General features: G+C 54.6%; 1 protein-coding gene across 4 annotated transcripts in view; it reads left to right on the top strand.

The window, feature by feature from the left end:
• NBL1 (NBL1, DAN family BMP antagonist) overlaps nt 1-10,586 on the top strand; it is a 63,405-nt gene extending 52,819 nt beyond the window's left edge. For 3 of the 4 annotated variants that reach the window (XM_061184831.1, XM_061184830.1, XM_061184832.1), the window contains exons 2-4: nt 7,154-7,389; nt 7,514-7,625; nt 9,050-10,586. In XM_061184831.1, coding sequence (XP_061040814.1) covers nt 7,223-7,389; nt 7,514-7,625; nt 9,050-9,301 — 531 coding nt within the window. In that variant the 5' untranslated portion in view covers nt 7,154-7,222 and the 3' untranslated portion in view covers nt 9,302-10,586. The remainder of the gene's footprint in view (nt 1-7,153; nt 7,390-7,513; nt 7,626-9,049) is intronic. The other variant, XM_061184833.1, reaches the window with a different exon arrangement.
• The last annotated feature ends 4,881 nt before the right edge of the window (nt 10,587-15,467 follow it).

Below are 15,467 nucleotides of genomic sequence, written 5' to 3'. Positions count from 1 at the left end.
GGCGATTCTGATCTTTTACAAGCCGCAGTAAAGGGGGCAGCTGGCCGCCTTGGCGTGACCAGGGGGGTGGCCGGCACCCGGGGAGAAGGGCACATTTTCAGGCTTTCCGAGGTCCTCGCCCAGCTGGAGGACACCAGCCTGTAACTACGGGAACCCCAGGAAAACAGAGGTCAGGGCCGGAGGCCAAAGGCTGGGCGCTGGCGGGGGATGGGGGTGGGGAAGCAATTTGTCAACAAGGAACCCCTCACCCTTTGTTACTGTGGAAACCACCAGCCTCCTGAAACTCCTCCAGATGCTGGGGCCGCTTGGGTGTGGTTTGCCTTTGGTTGGGGCCAAAGAAAAGGCGAGGCTGGAGCATTTCGTCGGTGACCCCCCCCCCCCATCCCCACCCTTGCGAGCTGGACCTCTTTCTCTTGGGCCTGTGTGCTGGAGGGTGGACCCAGGAGGATGTGCTGTGCATTAGCCGCATATATCTTCATCCTTTTAGAGTGAAATTTCCAACTGAGTTCGCTACTTCTCCCCACCCCCACCCCCCAAGGGTCGCAGACTGCGGGAGCGGGCAGGGATGCTGGTGAAGTCTGCAGCGGGACTTCTGCTGAGCAGATGTGTAGGCCGGCCCTGCAGCAGCTCATTAGCATTGATTTGTTTTGGAGACAGTTTTCGGTCAGGAGGGTCTGCGGGCAGGCGGGCCGTGGTCTGGGCTGGGGGGCTGTAGCCAGGGAGGTGGAGCTGCTTGGCAGAGATGGGCAGGACTTTGGGGCATGGGCTTGGCCCTTCGTGTCCGCCCCTGGACAGTTGGTTCATGCTCTGCCAGCGCTGACGGAAGGAAGGAAGCCACCCTGTGGTGACTGGGGTCATGGAATCACAGTGGCCTTAAGGAGCGCGCTGGAGCCAGGCTCCTCTTGAGGGAATCTGCTAAGATGGACTTTCCCAGGCTGTGCTTCCCATTTCACAGGGGCAAATGGGAGGCCTGGGCAGGTGAACCGAGTGGTCAGTGGCCTCTAAGCACTGTACTGTCCTGCCTCCAGGCGCACAGGGAGTCAGCGGATGAGCTTGGGCCTGAACTTGTCCTTGGACCCCAGAGTGGGCCTGCTGAGCTGATCAGGGCTGGGGTCTGACCCTGGCTCGCCCCTCCCTTCCGTTGCACCATTCAAGGAAGTCCCCTGCACTCATTCCAAGACCTGCGGTGGTTGCCTCACTCCTGCTGATCCCCAAGCCTAGGGCCGGCCACAGATGCCACACCCTCTGCACCCAGCAGCATGTACGCCCGGCAGCCAGGCCCAGCCTGTTTGCTCGAAGTTGCTGGTCTTTCCGGGACCCTTTCCCTTCAGTCAGTGGCCCAAGAATTAGAGTCTGAGTGGGATCTTCCTCTCTGCTCCCACCCTGGCAGCACAGACAGTTCATAAAACCCTCGCCCAGCCATCATCTTGTTTGAGTTTCCCCTAAATCCATTTTCTTCAAGGCAGATGCAACCCCGGGGTTTAGATATTCTCAGGATGCATTCAGGATCCAGTGGGAGGGAGGGGGAGGGGGAGGGGAGGGGAGGGGGAAAGGAGGGGGAGGGGAGGGGGAAAGGAGGGGAGGGCAAGGGGGGGGGTGTGTGGGAGGGGGGAGGGGGAGACAGAAGGGTGTGGGCAGAGTTCAGGGAGGGTGAGTAGCCCTGGGTGACTCAAAGCTAGCGCTCGTAGTGAGGACCTCTGCTGAGGACATCCTGTGACAGGCGTCCTCTCCTGAAATTTCCATGCCCTCTTCAGTTTAATTCTCACAACTGCCCTAAGAGGCGGCTACCCCCACTTTGCAGGTGAGGAAACTGAGGCACAGAAAAGTTAAAGGGGCTGAGCTAGGGTTTGAACTGGGGTCTGTCACAGCCCGTTGTGAATAAAGGAGACCCAGAGCCGGCCCTTTGTGTGTGTCAGGGTGGGGCAGGGGAGGAGGAGAACAGGGAGAGGAAGGGACTGGGAGCATCTGGTCTGATAAGTTTGAAAAACAACTCACCACAAACCCCACATGCTTTCTGTGCGAATCCAGATGTCACCAGAGCCCACAGGTAGAAACTTCCATCTGAATCCGCTGGGGCCTTAGGTGGGAAAGATTTCCAGAGGAGGTTACGGAAAGCAGAAGTTAAAGTTGGGGAGAGGCTTGCCTTCTTCTAACCATTTGCTGGCCCTGCCCTCCAGCTGCTCCCACACCAGGCTGGTTGCTGGGAACCGAAGGCCTGGTGTGTGCTTGTGTGTGTGTGTGTGTGTGTTTGGGGGTGAGTGGACCATTGTACCAAGAAAATTCTGGTGTACCTGGCCTTAAGGACCCTGAATATTCAGATTTATCCCAAAGAGGAAACAGGGAGGGTGATTATTCACTTGTTTTACTAAATCGACTCCTTGCTGTGCAATGGGTGCTCTACGGTGGGTGCGGACGGGCCAGAGGTCTTCCTTGAAATCTAGGCCCCTCTGGTGAATTTCAGGTTTGATTCCAGGCACTAGGCCTAGGCAGTGGGGTGGGTGGCCCCTGTCTGCATTGCTGTTATGGGGGACCCTTCCCTGGGGAGTTGGGGGGCTCTTGACCTGGCTGGTCCTCAGAATCATGTGGGAGTGGATACAGATGCCTGGGTTGCACCCCACAACCCAGAGTGTGGGGTCGGGATATCTAGGGCTGGGGCCCGGGCTTCTGAGTTGTTGGCAAGCATCTCAGGGAAGATGCTAGGTTCTGGTAGGCGTGAAACGTAGAGAGGACCCCACAGGCCCGACCCCGGAGCCTGTGTTCTTGCTGCCCCACCCCCGTCCTTCCCCAGGAAGCTGCCAGGGCAGGTGCCCTGTGTCTGCTCACTGCCCTCGTCCCCTGCGTGGGAGACATGGGCCGTCACTTCCTTGCTCTGTGCCTCAGTTTCCACGGGGCTGGAGTGGGTTGGCTGTGTCCCCTCCCCTCCCCCAGGGGCCATCTTTCTGTGTTGTTGGCAGCCTCAGATGTGTCAGGTGTCGGCACAAGGCCTCTGAGGATCCGGAGGGCTTGGATTGGGGAGTGGACGGTGGGCTGGTAGGAAGGTACGTACCCTGGGCTGAGGGTGCCCTGATTGTGGCCTCCCCACAACTCGGAGGAAGGGCGGCGCCGTACCTTCCCCAAGGCTCCAGGGAGCCAGGGGTCGGCCTCGGCCGCATGCTCCTCTGCAGGGGAGTCCACGCTGGGATTTGAACTCCGCCCCATGGGGCGCCCATGCTTCCAACCCTGGCTGTGGCTGAGCCCCGCAGTGCTGACAGGGGTAGGAGACGCAGCTGCTGGGGCGGGAAGCCCCGGCCTCTTGCTTGCTCCAGATCATTCCCCGTCACCTTGTCTTCCTCTTCTGTGAAACTCTTGGTGGTTACCCTGCTGCTGTCCAGTTCAAATCTCAGCTCTAGTGAATGCTAACTGTGTCAGCGTGAGCAAATCTCTTAACCTCCCTGTGCCTCGGTTTCTTCATCTGTAAAATGGGGGAAATACCGTATCTATCTCCTAGGGTTGTTATAAGGACCGAATAAGTGAATATACATAAAAGCCTTAGAACGGCACCTGGCCCACAGTTAGGAGCAGCTCTTACTACTAGGAGGCTGGGAGGGGTGTGCTGGGCTGATATCTGTAAACCCCCTTTCCTGGCCTTGCCCGTGCAGTTCCCTCAACCACGGGTAACTAATTGTACTCCTGAGTTCAATCCAGAATTGAGAATCTCTCCTCCCCTGGCCCCTCCAGCTGTCTGACTGCCCCGCACTGAACAGCTGCTTCCTCTTCACCCACCTCCCTCGACCTCCCCTCCAGGCTCTGCGCTCTCCAGGCCCCCACCCTCGCCGCCCTCTCCGCCCTCCTAGAAGGTGCCTGGTAAACCGGTGTCAAACTGCAGGGAACCGCCTGGCCTGGGGAAGGGCATTGCTTGGCCTGACTTGCTGGGGGCCTCGGGACAACCCCTCTGCAAAGCAAGAGGATCGGCTTGGGGGATCCCCTTCCCGCCCTGGCGTTCTGGGACTCCCGTGACTTGTCGTGTGACCTTCAGGGCGGGAGGAAGGGATGAGAATCTGGGTGAGGCTCTCAAGTCTCAGGAAGGAAGGTCCGACTGCTGGATCAAATCAAAAAAGTAAAATCAAATCAGCTGAGCTGCTGCCTGAAAAAACAAAACACAAGCCAACAAAAAATAAAACCTGCTAGCAAAGAGCTGAGTCCAGTGTGAAGGGGGGGCAGCAGGGGTTCTTGGGGGCCGGGTGGGAGGGTGGGCGGCAGGTGGGTGTGTGTGGGAGACCAGCCCGGCGTCCCCTCTGGCTCCTGCTCCAGCGTCCAGCTTTGGCTCTGATGCCGGCCCAGCCTCCCCACCATCCCCCAGGGGGAAGGGAACTGGCCTGAGTTGGGTCCCTGCTGGGTGCTGGGTGCTTTCATCGCATCCTCCCAGTCATTTTCAAGGAGAGGGCTCTGCTCCCCGTTTTAGGGCTGAGGTAGGTGGGTGCAGAGAGGTGGACTGTACTTCCAGAAGTCACACAGCTCCTAGGTGGGAGGCCTGGGACTTGAACTTAGGAGGCTCCCGGGGCCATGCTTCGGCTGGAGCTCAGGGCTGCTGGCCTGGAGAGGGTGAGTGCGGCCTGGCCCCTCCTCTGAGGTCCCGGCCAGGGCTTGGTGAGAGGCCGGGCCTGGTGGGTTGGGTTATAGCACCCGCTCTGTGGGTCCAGCTGACCTTTAGCTGTGCCCTAGAGAGGGGGGTAGATAAGGGAGGTGGCCTTCTGCCTCAGTTTATCTCATTTCCCCTCAGCGTCTGCTACAACCTGATGCATGATAACTAGTCCTCACCCTCCAGGCCAGTGACTCCCCTGAAACACTCACCGGTGTCCCGTCTCCCACTACACCTTGTTATTAACCTCAACCCCCATCTCAACTCCGCTCCCCCTTAGCCTGGTCCGGACCCATAGCGTCAGTCCTGACCTCTCCTAATCCCAACCCCAAGCCAGCCCCAGCGCTCATCTCCAGGCTCCTTTCATTACAACCTCAGGCTCCATTCCCGATCCTAAGGAAACCTAACATCATCCCCTGCCCCACCTGACCTGGCCTTCCTGAGGAATCCTGATGGAGTCAGGCATAGGACAAAAGTCCCCGGACCTCTCTGAGGTCTCTAGGGGCCGGTCTCGCCTGGGGAGGCCCAGGGAGCTCTGGCCTTAGGTGGGTCTCCGCTGGTGTGCTACGGTGGTCGGACCCTGGTGCAGAGGCTAATTCCCTAGGGACAGAAAAGGACCTGGTGGGGTGAGAAATCCTCCTGGATGCTAAGGGTGTTGAAAAATTAGGTTGCCAGTTAGGAACAAGTCCATTCTATTTTCTTAGGATGTGGTTGTACTGAAAACATGGGCTTTCAAGGTGGGGCTGCCCACCTTGTGAGTGAGACTGGAAATGTGTGGCTGAGAGCCTGGGTCATGACACAGACTCCCCTGGGATGGGGCAGACGGTCTGGACTCACCTCCCACTGCTCTCCCCGCTTCACCCCTCCCCACTGGGCTGGGAGCAGGGGTCACCCAGGCATTGAGATCCAGTGAGATGGGACTTGTCTCTGCTTCCGGAGACCTCCTGCAGGGAGAAGGGGCAGGACCTGAGCAGAACTTGCTGGATGGAGAGAGCGGAGCGCTGCGGAGGTGGTCACAGCTCTGCAGGCCGGCCTGGGCCCTCCCTGCAAGCCCAGCTGCGTCAGCCCACGTAGTTAGCCTTCAGGAGCGGGCAAGATCCCCCAGCACCTCTCACTTCCCAACTTTTTACCAAATACCTGCCACTTCAGCAGAAGGTGGGCTGAGGGTAGCATTGTTCTGAATGGGATTTCCAGCCCTGAGCCAGCCTGACTAGTACTGGGCATCTGTGGGACCAGTGGGACCATACTTGGCCCTTGCTCCCAATTCAGCCCCACCCAGGACCCTCTGGGGACTGTCCCAAGACACAGAATCCCAGTCTGACCGAGCTGGACCACTTCTTAAGCCTGGCCTGCATATCAGAACCACCCTGGAAGCTCGTAAAAAAATGCAGAATCCCACCCCACCCTAGAACTTTCACTTCACTAGTCCTCAGGGAATTCTGACGCTCTACCAGGTTTGGAAACCACCAGTCCAGGGCACCCCACTCATTTCCCAGGTGGGGACACAGGCCACAGTGTCCAGGGTCCCACAGCATATGTGGATTCCAGACTCCCAGTCCAGTGCCTTTCCCCAGTGTCCTGCCCCCAGAGGACCCCTTTGTGAGCATTGCCCTCATTTCCGAATCTCTCTGAAGCCTCCCTCCTCCACAATTCTTGCAGTGGGAGAGTGGGCGAAACCTACAGAAGATGAAGTTGGGGAACATTGGGAAAATCCCCTTTGAGTCAATGCTTGCGACACACACTCTGCCCTGCACCGCCATCTCCTGACAGGTTCTGGTATTGCCTTATTAGTGCCTCGCTCCATCCAATTCTCAGAGGGTCAAGCCCTTGGCTTAGATTGCCTTGCCTCTTGTTTGACTCAGGGGTGAGGTTGGAGCTGGAGATAGTGATGTGTGTGTAGACTCAGGGCTTGGGGCTCTGATGGGGCACCCAAACGAGAAGTACAGTCTAGTTAGGGTTAGTTTTTTCACCTGAGATCCACCCATCCAAGGTGGCACAAGAATTCACAGTGACATGAAGATGGTTAGCTTTGCTGACAACCGTGGCAACATGTCCAGGAGACCTGCTGGCTGGCCAGCCCCTCAAGGACCCACAACATCACAGTGAGGAGGGAGCTAATGATTGTTCAATACTCAACAGGATGCTTGGAAACTGAGTGTCTGGCTTAGTACTTGCAATAATCATTGCCACACACAGCATCACCATCCCCCTTTAGATGAAGCAAGTGAGACACAGAGATAAAAAGTAACTTGCTCAAAGCTACAAAGTAAGTTATAAAGATAACTAACACATATGGAATGTGTATTATCTGCTAGTCTCTCTGCTCAGGGCTTTTCATGAAATACCTTGTTTAATCTCCATGATACCCATCTGATGCTCGTACTATTAGCAGCCCCAGTTTTGAGGTTCATACAGGAGAAATAACTTGTCCAAGATTGTGCTTGGCTAGTGAGTGGTAGAGGTAGGATTTAAACCCAGGCAGTCAGGTGTCAGAGCCCACGCTGTAACACCACTGCCCCCCTGCCCTCTGCCCAGCCTCCTGGACCCTGCTGGCCTCACCTGCAGTCTGTACTCAGTTCAAGGGCTCCAAAGGTCACGGGCACGATGCTTCGGGTCCTGGTGGGGGCTGTCCTCCCCGCCATGCTGCTGGCTGCTCCACCGCCCATCAACAAGCTGGCACTGTTCCCGGACAAGAGCGCCTGGTGCGAGGCCAAGAACATCACCCAGATCGTGGGCCACAGCGGCTGTGAGGCCAAGTCCATCCAGAACAGGTGGGATCCCGGGGTGGTGGGTGGAAGGGATGAGGACACGGGCCCAGGAGGGAGGAAGAGGACAGGGCTGCCCATTCTTGCCTCCACCGTGGTGACACGGACGTGGCGGGCTCTCCTCCCACAGGGCGTGCCTGGGACAGTGCTTCAGCTACAGCGTTCCCAATACCTTCCCGCAGTCTACAGAGTCCCTGGTGCACTGCGACTCCTGCATGCCGGCCCAGTCCCTGTGGGAGATCGTGAGTACTGCTGCCCGCTGCTGCCCAGCTCCCGCCCAGAGCCGGCCCCGGCCTTGGCCACTGTGTGCAGGGTCCGAGCCTCGTGCTGGAGATACAGACATGGTCCTTGCCACGTGATGGCTCACAAGTCCGACACCAGCATGTACAGGACAAGAGCTCTTTCTTTTTTTTTTTTTTTTTTTTTCAAGAGCTCTTTCTGAAGCTCTGTTCTGATGTCAGTCACAGGCTGAAATCCTTTTGGTGGCTTCCCATTGTTATAGGATGAGACCAAAATCTTTGCCAGGCCCCATAAGGCCTGCCCACAAGGCATGGTCTGGCTCACCAGTCTTTCTAGCTTCATCTTGCCTCTCTCACCTTCTTCACTAGCTTGACCCTGACACCAATCCCACCTCCTTTCAGTCTCTCTTACCTACTCTGCTTACGACCACCATGGGGCCTTTGCACATGCTCTTCTCCCTGTTTGACATACATTTCTCCTCCTCCCCCCCTAGTTAAATTCTAGTCATTCCTCTGCACTTGGCTCAGGCATCATTTTCTCAGAACCCCTTTCCTGATCCCCCAGGCACTGTGTACCTCTGCTTTGAGCATCTGTCACACACACAGTTTTTCATCTGCATTTGGGTGATTTTGACAAGTCTGTTTCCTCTGCTAAACTCTGAGTTCCTTGAAGGACCATGCCTGTCCTTGTGTCCCCAGAGCTGGCGTGGAGAAGGTGCTCTGTGGAAGGAGGGAGGGAGAGACAAGGAGGAATGAAAGGAAAAAGAAAGGGCAGCTAGTGGTGCGACAACAGGGGAAGAGTGAACGCTAACGGGGCTCGTACAGGGCGAGCCTTGGCTGGGCGGGGTGGGGGGGTGTTGGGAGGGGCTCGTTGAGGAAGTGATGTCTGGGCTCGGGTCCAAAGGTTGAGTAGAAGTTAAGTGGGCAAAGTCTAGGGCAGTGTGGAAGGGACAGATGGGGCAAGGACCTCCCAGGCAGAGGGAATGGCATGTGCGAAGTCTCAGGCAGATCAGGCAGGACAGAGTTGGCGGGAGGGGCGCAAGGTCAGGGGTGGAGAGAGAGGTCCACCGGGGGTCAACCTCAAGGTCCTGGGTGGCCTGAGTCGGGAGTCGTTTTCTCTGCGAGAGCAGTGGCAGCCCTGGGGCGGGGGGGAGTTTCAGGCGGGGGCGGACCACTTGGGTCCCCTCAAGGTGCCCTCTGGCCGCTGTGGGGATGGGCAGGAAAGTGGCAGGATGTGAGGAGACAGGTCAGGTGGCTCCTGCAGGGACTCATCCCCCTCCCCCTGGATGGGCCCAGGTGTCCCAGGTGGGCTCAGGCTTCTGGGGTCTCTGGGATTCTTGGTCCCATGAGGAGTGTTACCCTTGGGGCCTTCCTGCCTGCCCCAGGCCCTTGGAAACCTCTCTCCCCTTCTCTCCTGCCCTCCGCAGGTGACCTTGGAGTGCCCTGGCCATGAGGAGGTGCCCAGGGTGGACAAGCTGGTGGAAAAGATCCTGCACTGCAGCTGCCAGGCATGCGGCAAGGAGCCCAGTCACGAGGGGCTGAGCGTCTACGTGCAGGGCGAGGACGCGCAGGGCTCCCAGCCCGGCCTCCACGCCCACCCACACCCTGGCGGGCAGACCCCCGAGCCCGAGGATCCCCCTGGGGCCCCCCACGCAGAGGAAGAGGGGGCTGAGGACTGAGGCCCCCGACTCTTCCTCCCCTCTCGTTCCCTGTGGAATGTGGGGTCTCACCCTCCTGGGGAAGAGTTGGGGGAGAGGCTGAAGCCCCCCTTTGGCACTGGTTGGACTTGGATTCAGACTTGGACTTGGAACGCTTCCCGGTTGCCACGGAGATCTGAAGGGGGTGGGACTGGCGCCAAGCTGCACAATTTAATATATTCACGAGTTGGGGGGAAGAAGCAGAGGTCTTCAGGGTTCTTTTTCGGAGGGGGGTTCTCTTCTTTTCTGCCTCCTAGATGTGTGCCCTGGGGAGGGGGGATAGTTGGCTAAGCTGCTGAGTTGGGGTGAGGCCGTCCAAGACGCGCCAAGGCCCGCACGGCCCCTCGGTGGGGCAGGGCCCTGGGGTGCAGATGGTGGCGCAGGGCCCTGAGCTGAGGTTGGGCGCCTTGCCAGTGGCAGCCCTGAGGCAGGGCTAGGAAGGCCACTGGCAGAAGCAGGACACTCCAGCCCCACCGGCTTCCCCAAAGGCCTCGCACCCCCGTCCCCAGGGCAGCTTCTCCCCGGTGGCACTGCGGTGGCCCTCCCTCAATGGCATGGTTGGGAGTCAGGCCTGGGCAGGACCCTGCTGACTCACGGCCCTGGAGCTGGGAGCCAGGCTCCCTGCCTGCCTTGGCTTTCCGGGGGGCGGGGAGGAAGGCGGGGGAGGAGGAGCCTTGCTGGGCCAGGGGGAGGGGATGACGCCCTGGACCAGAGAGCATCCTTCCCTCCTTGCCCTCTCCCAGATCTTAGCGCCTCTCCCTGCCCCCCAGGTTCTAGGCCCCTCAAAGCTGATGGAGTCAGCCTCACCCTCTTGGGAAGCTCTTTCTGAATATCTGATGGTGGGGAGGGGTCTCCGCTACCCAGAGGTTCCCAGGAGGGACCTGGGTGGGATGGATTCTGGATGAGCCTCAAGGAACGAGGAAGAGGAGGGTCGAGGGCTCGTGGGGCGGCTGTGTTCACTGGGGCTCTCCAGCTGCCTAGTCCCCTCCCCCCACTCCTCCCAGCTGCACTTTAGCCCTAGAGGGGGTGCGGGGCCCCGGGGGAGGGCTGGGCAGGCGGGCAGGGAAGAACGCCCCTCAGTACCCACAGCTGCCTGCGTCTGCTCTTCTGTCCCAGGGCCGCTGCCGGCCCCACCAGCCCCCTGCCTGGGGGTGCCCCGGCCCTCACGGCTATTCCGACAAGAGCTTCTGGAGCTTGTAACCAGTAGGATGGACCCCGAGTTTTCTCATGAATAAATTCGTTCAACACCTGTGTTCTCTTCCTCAAAGGGCAGCCCTGCTGACTCAGGGCTCCCCAAGGGGAGGGAGTCAGGCTGCGTGCACATGGAGCCCTGAGCGCCCCTCCCTGCGTCCTGGTGGTCCTCACTTTCCCGCCGTGACGTGCCCCCCCTGGCTCCTGGCTTCCCCACCTCCTGCTTCCGTCCTTGGCTGTCTGTTTCTGGCGTCGCATATACGTTGGCTGGGCCTCCAGAACCCCTTTTCTGTCTTTGACCTTTGATCCTTTAGGCCCATGACACCTCCTCACCCTCACGGTGACCCTGCATCAGCCCTTCCTTGCACCCCAGCTGGCTTGGCCTCTGGAGAAGGGGAAACAGACAAAAACTAATGGTTACAAATTGATATAGGACGTGGGGTGCTGTACTAAGTACTTTATATCAATTAACTCGCTGAATCCCCACCACCACCCTACGATGCAAATACTGCCCTCGTTTTACTGCCCTGAAGTACAGGGGGATGAAGTAATTTGCCCAGGGTTGAGAAATGTCTCCAATAGGACTTGAACCCAGGCAGTCTGGCTGAATCAGTCTTCTCGGTATAACCTTAGTAACTGCCATTTGCTGACCACCTATGTGCCGGGCTGGGTGCTTGACAACTCTGGAGTCCCTTCCCCTTCACGATGACCCTATGGGTTTGAGATCATCACCTGCATGCAGCTGAGCTCGGGGCCCCCCAGATTCTCCATTGAGACAGGGCTGGTGGGATGGGTGAGAGCTATGACTCTCTTTCTTCCTTGCACACATTGCTGTGACCACCAATACCAGGCAATTTATATATATTGTTTCTAATCCACGGAGCATCTTCATTTTGCAAATGTGAACTGAGGCCTTTATGCCCTGGGAGTGATTCCCCCAGGCTGGGAGGCAGCGGTGCGCGTGGATTCCAGTCTAGCGCCCTCTAATGATAACAGTTGTGTACTACACACACGATTTCCTCTGGGTACCAAGCCTTCCCTTCATGGCGGCTCTGTACTGCTGTGTAGGTTGTGTACTTCCCAACTACAGAATGGCGCTTCTTGCGGTCGTGCAGGACTCAACTATCCAGGGTGGTCCTGTGTCCTTTGATGTGGAATTGGGTTGGAGAAAAGTATATCTCTCCTGCACGCAGACCTCAGTGACCTCTCAGTCAGGCAGGGGTAAGCCCTGGCCATATTAACAGTCATTCTATACAGCTGGAGGTGGGGACTGACTGGAGGGCACAGAGAAAGTACTCAGAGACCAGGTCCAAATGAAGGACTTCCTGGGGTGGTGTCCTTGGTACTAGGCCTCTGAGACCTGAGCATCAACTTGGCAGGATGAGTCTTGGTCAGGAGCTGCCTTCATCCTGTGTATGGAACAAGGTGGGGTATAAATGGATAGATATGTAAAGAAATTAATAAGAGCTGGTTGAAAAGGAGGCAGGCAGGTGGGTTGGCACGGCTGGTGGCAGGCCTGGAGTGCTAGCCAGAGTTCAGACTTCACTCTCATCGCAGTAAGAGCCCTGGAGGTGTCTGCACAGAACTGGGTTTCAGCGAGACGAAAAGAAGTCTTGTGGGAGGAGAAGGAGGGGGAGGCTGGAGACCGGCTGGAGACTGCAGTAGTCCAAGCAGGAGGTGATGGAGGCCAGAATTGGGTGGGGGCGGGGGAGGCCTAGGGAAGCAAGGCCATGGTAAAGAGGCGGGGCCACACAGGAGAGGCGCTGCTGATTGGATGTGGGAGCAGCGAGTGGGAAGAGCCAGATCTGCGAGAACAGAGAAGCATCTCTAGTTGTGCCAGTTTGCCAACGGGAGTGAGATGTGGATTAGTGACGGCCAATTTTTCTCTTCTCCAACCTCAAACTGAACCACCAAGACAGCCCAGAAGAAAAACTGAAGGTCCGCCGCCACCATTCTCCCCAATCCCCGCAAGGGTGGAGGGATTGAAAATCTTTACAAGGGATAAACACTGACGCAGCACTGTCTGCGCTGGCCCCTCTCCGGATGGGCGGGTAATTAGTACCGGCTTCCCCTCCTTGTTTGCCTATATAGAGCCAATAACTCCCATCTAGTTTTCCTCCCATGCTCTGAGCCTCTGGGAAAATCCTGTCTGCCTGGGTTCAAATCCTGGTAGGGCTACTTCCTAGCTGCGTGATCTTGAGCAAGTCACTTAAGATCTCTGAGGCTCAGTTTTCCCATTAGTAAGTTGGGGAATAATGATCGCACCACCTCATTCCCAAGGTCGTGGGAATGAATCAATGTACATGTAGAGCTTGGAACAGTGCCTGGCATATAATAGAACCTCAATGAATGTCAGCCATTATAATAATAATTATTGAGAGTAAATGATTGGCCCACAACTGCTGGTGGTTGGGCTGATAGTTTTCTTCATTCATTCATTGAACATATATTTATGGCAACCTAATATGTGCTGAGGATACAACAGTGAACAAAGCAGACAAATCCCTGCCCTCAGTTAACCAGTTGGTTAATGCCTCCTGCGAGAGCAGCTCTCAGCAGGCCTCACAACCTCCCTGGACCTTGGTTTCGCCATCTCTGTCATGAGGAGCTCTCCATGGAGATCTGGGACAGAGGACTTCCTAAGACTCAGCCATCCCACTGTGGCACAAGCCTTCTCCTCTAGGGAGGGAGCACCCTGTGGCTAGAAGTAATAAAGAAAACACTGAGCATGCCTCTCTACCCTGAAATGTTAAGGACATCCAAGACTGTATTATTCTATGACCGAAATGACAAATTCAGGTGCGCACGCAGAACTTCTGAAAAGTTCTTAAATTCAAGATAATAACTGTGGCCACAAGGTGGCACCACCACCCAGGCCCAGTCTTGAAAAATTATTTTTTTTTAAATTTTATTTATTATTTTATACAGCAGGTTCTTACTAGTTATCCATTTTATACATGTTAGTGTATACATGTCAATCCCAATCTCCCAATTCATCCCACCACCACCACCACACCCCCGCCACTTTCCCCACGTGGTGTCCGTACATTTGTTCTCTACATCTGTGTCTCTATTTCTGCCCTGCAAACCGGTTCATCTGTACCATTTTTCTAGGTTCCACATATATGTGTTAATATACGATATTTGTTTTTCTCTTTCTGACTTACTTCACTCTGTATGACAGTCTCTAGATCCATCCACGTCTCTACAAATGACCCAATTTCATTCCTTTTTATGGCTGAGTAATATTCCATTGCATATATGTACCACATCTTCTTTATCCATTCATCTATTGATGGGCATTTAGGTTGCTTCCATGTCCTGGCTATTGTAAATAGTGCTTCAATGAACATTGGGGTGCATGTGTCTTTTTGAATTATGGTTTTCTCTGGGTATATGCCCAGGAGTAGGATTGCTGGGTCATATGGTAATTCTATTTTTAGTTTTTTAAGGAACCTCCATACTGTTCTCCATAGTGGCTGTATCAATTTACATTCCCACCAACAGTGTAAGAGGGTTCCCTTTTCTCCACACCCTCTCCAGCATTTGTTGTTTGTAGATTTTCTGATGATGGCCACTCTAACTGGTGTGAAGTGATACCCCATTGTAGTTTTGATTTGCATTTCTCTAATAATTAGTGATGTTGAGCAGCTTTTCATGTGCTTCTTGGCCATCTGTATGTCTTCTTTGGAGAAATGTCTATTTAGGTCTTCTGCCCATTTTTGGATTGGGTTGTTTGTTTTTTTAATATTGAGCTGCATGAGCTGTTTATATATTTTGGAGATTAATCCTTTGTCCGTTGATTCGTTTGCAAATATTTTCTCCCATTCTGAGGGTTATCTTTTCATCTTGTTTGTAGTTTCCCTTGCTGTGCAAAAATATTAAGTTTCATTTTAAGTTTTTGCTGTGCAAAAACTTTTAAGTTTCAAGAAACTTTTAAGTTTGAAACTTTTAAGTTTCAAAAGTTCATTAACTTTTAAGTTTCAAAGAGTGTTCTTCCTATGTTTTCCTCTAAGAGTTTTATAGTGTCCGGTCTTACATTTAGGTCTCTAATCCATTTTGAGTTTATTTTTGTGTATGGTGTTAGGGAGTGTTCTAATTTCATTCTTTTACATGTAGCTGTCCAGTTCTCCCAGCACCACTTATTGAAGAGACTGTCTTTTCTCCATTGGATATCCTTGCCTCCTTTGTCATAGATTAGGTGACCATAGGTGTGTGGGTTTATCTCTGGGCTTTCTATCCTGTTCCATTGATCTATATTTCTGTTTTTGTGCCAGTACCATATTGTCTTGATTACTGTAGCTTTGTAGTATAGTCTGAAGTCCGGGAGCCTGATTCCTCCAGCTCTGTTTTTTTCCCCTCAAGACCGCTTTGGCTATTCGGGGTCTTTTGTGTCTCCATACAAATTTTAAGATTTTTTGTTCTAGTTCTGTAAAAAATGCCATTGGTAATTTGATAGGGATTGCATTGAATCTGTAGTTTGCTTTGGGTAGTAGAGTCATTTTCACAATATTGATTCTTCCAATCCAAGACATGGTATATCTCTCCATCTGTTTGTATCATCTTTAATTTCTTTCATCAGTGTCTTATAGTTTTCTGCATACAGGTCTTTTGTCTCCCTAGGTAGATTTATTCCTAGGTATTTTATTCTTTTAGTTGCAATGGTAAATGGGAGTGTTTGGTGTTGATTATAGCAAAGCACAGCTCATAATATAACAAGCATCTGTTAATCTATCACACAGAATGAACAAATGCTAACATTTTTGGTCATGTTTTCTTTAGTTTTTTTTCGGCCACGACGCAAGGCTTGCTGGGATCTTGGATCCCCGACCAGGGATCGAACCCAGCCCCAGAAGTCAAAGTGCCGAGTCCTAACCACTGGACCGCCAGGGAATTCCCTAGATTTAAAAAAATTATTCTATTCTATTCTATTTTATTTTATTATTGAAGTGTAGTT

This window comes from Eubalaena glacialis, chromosome 3, assembly GCF_028564815.1.
Source record: "Eubalaena glacialis isolate mEubGla1 chromosome 3, mEubGla1.1.hap2.+ XY, whole genome shotgun sequence".
NCBI classification, from domain to species: Eukaryota; Metazoa; Chordata; class Mammalia; order Artiodactyla; family Balaenidae; genus Eubalaena; species Eubalaena glacialis.
This window is presented reverse-complemented; position numbering and strand designations above follow the sequence as displayed.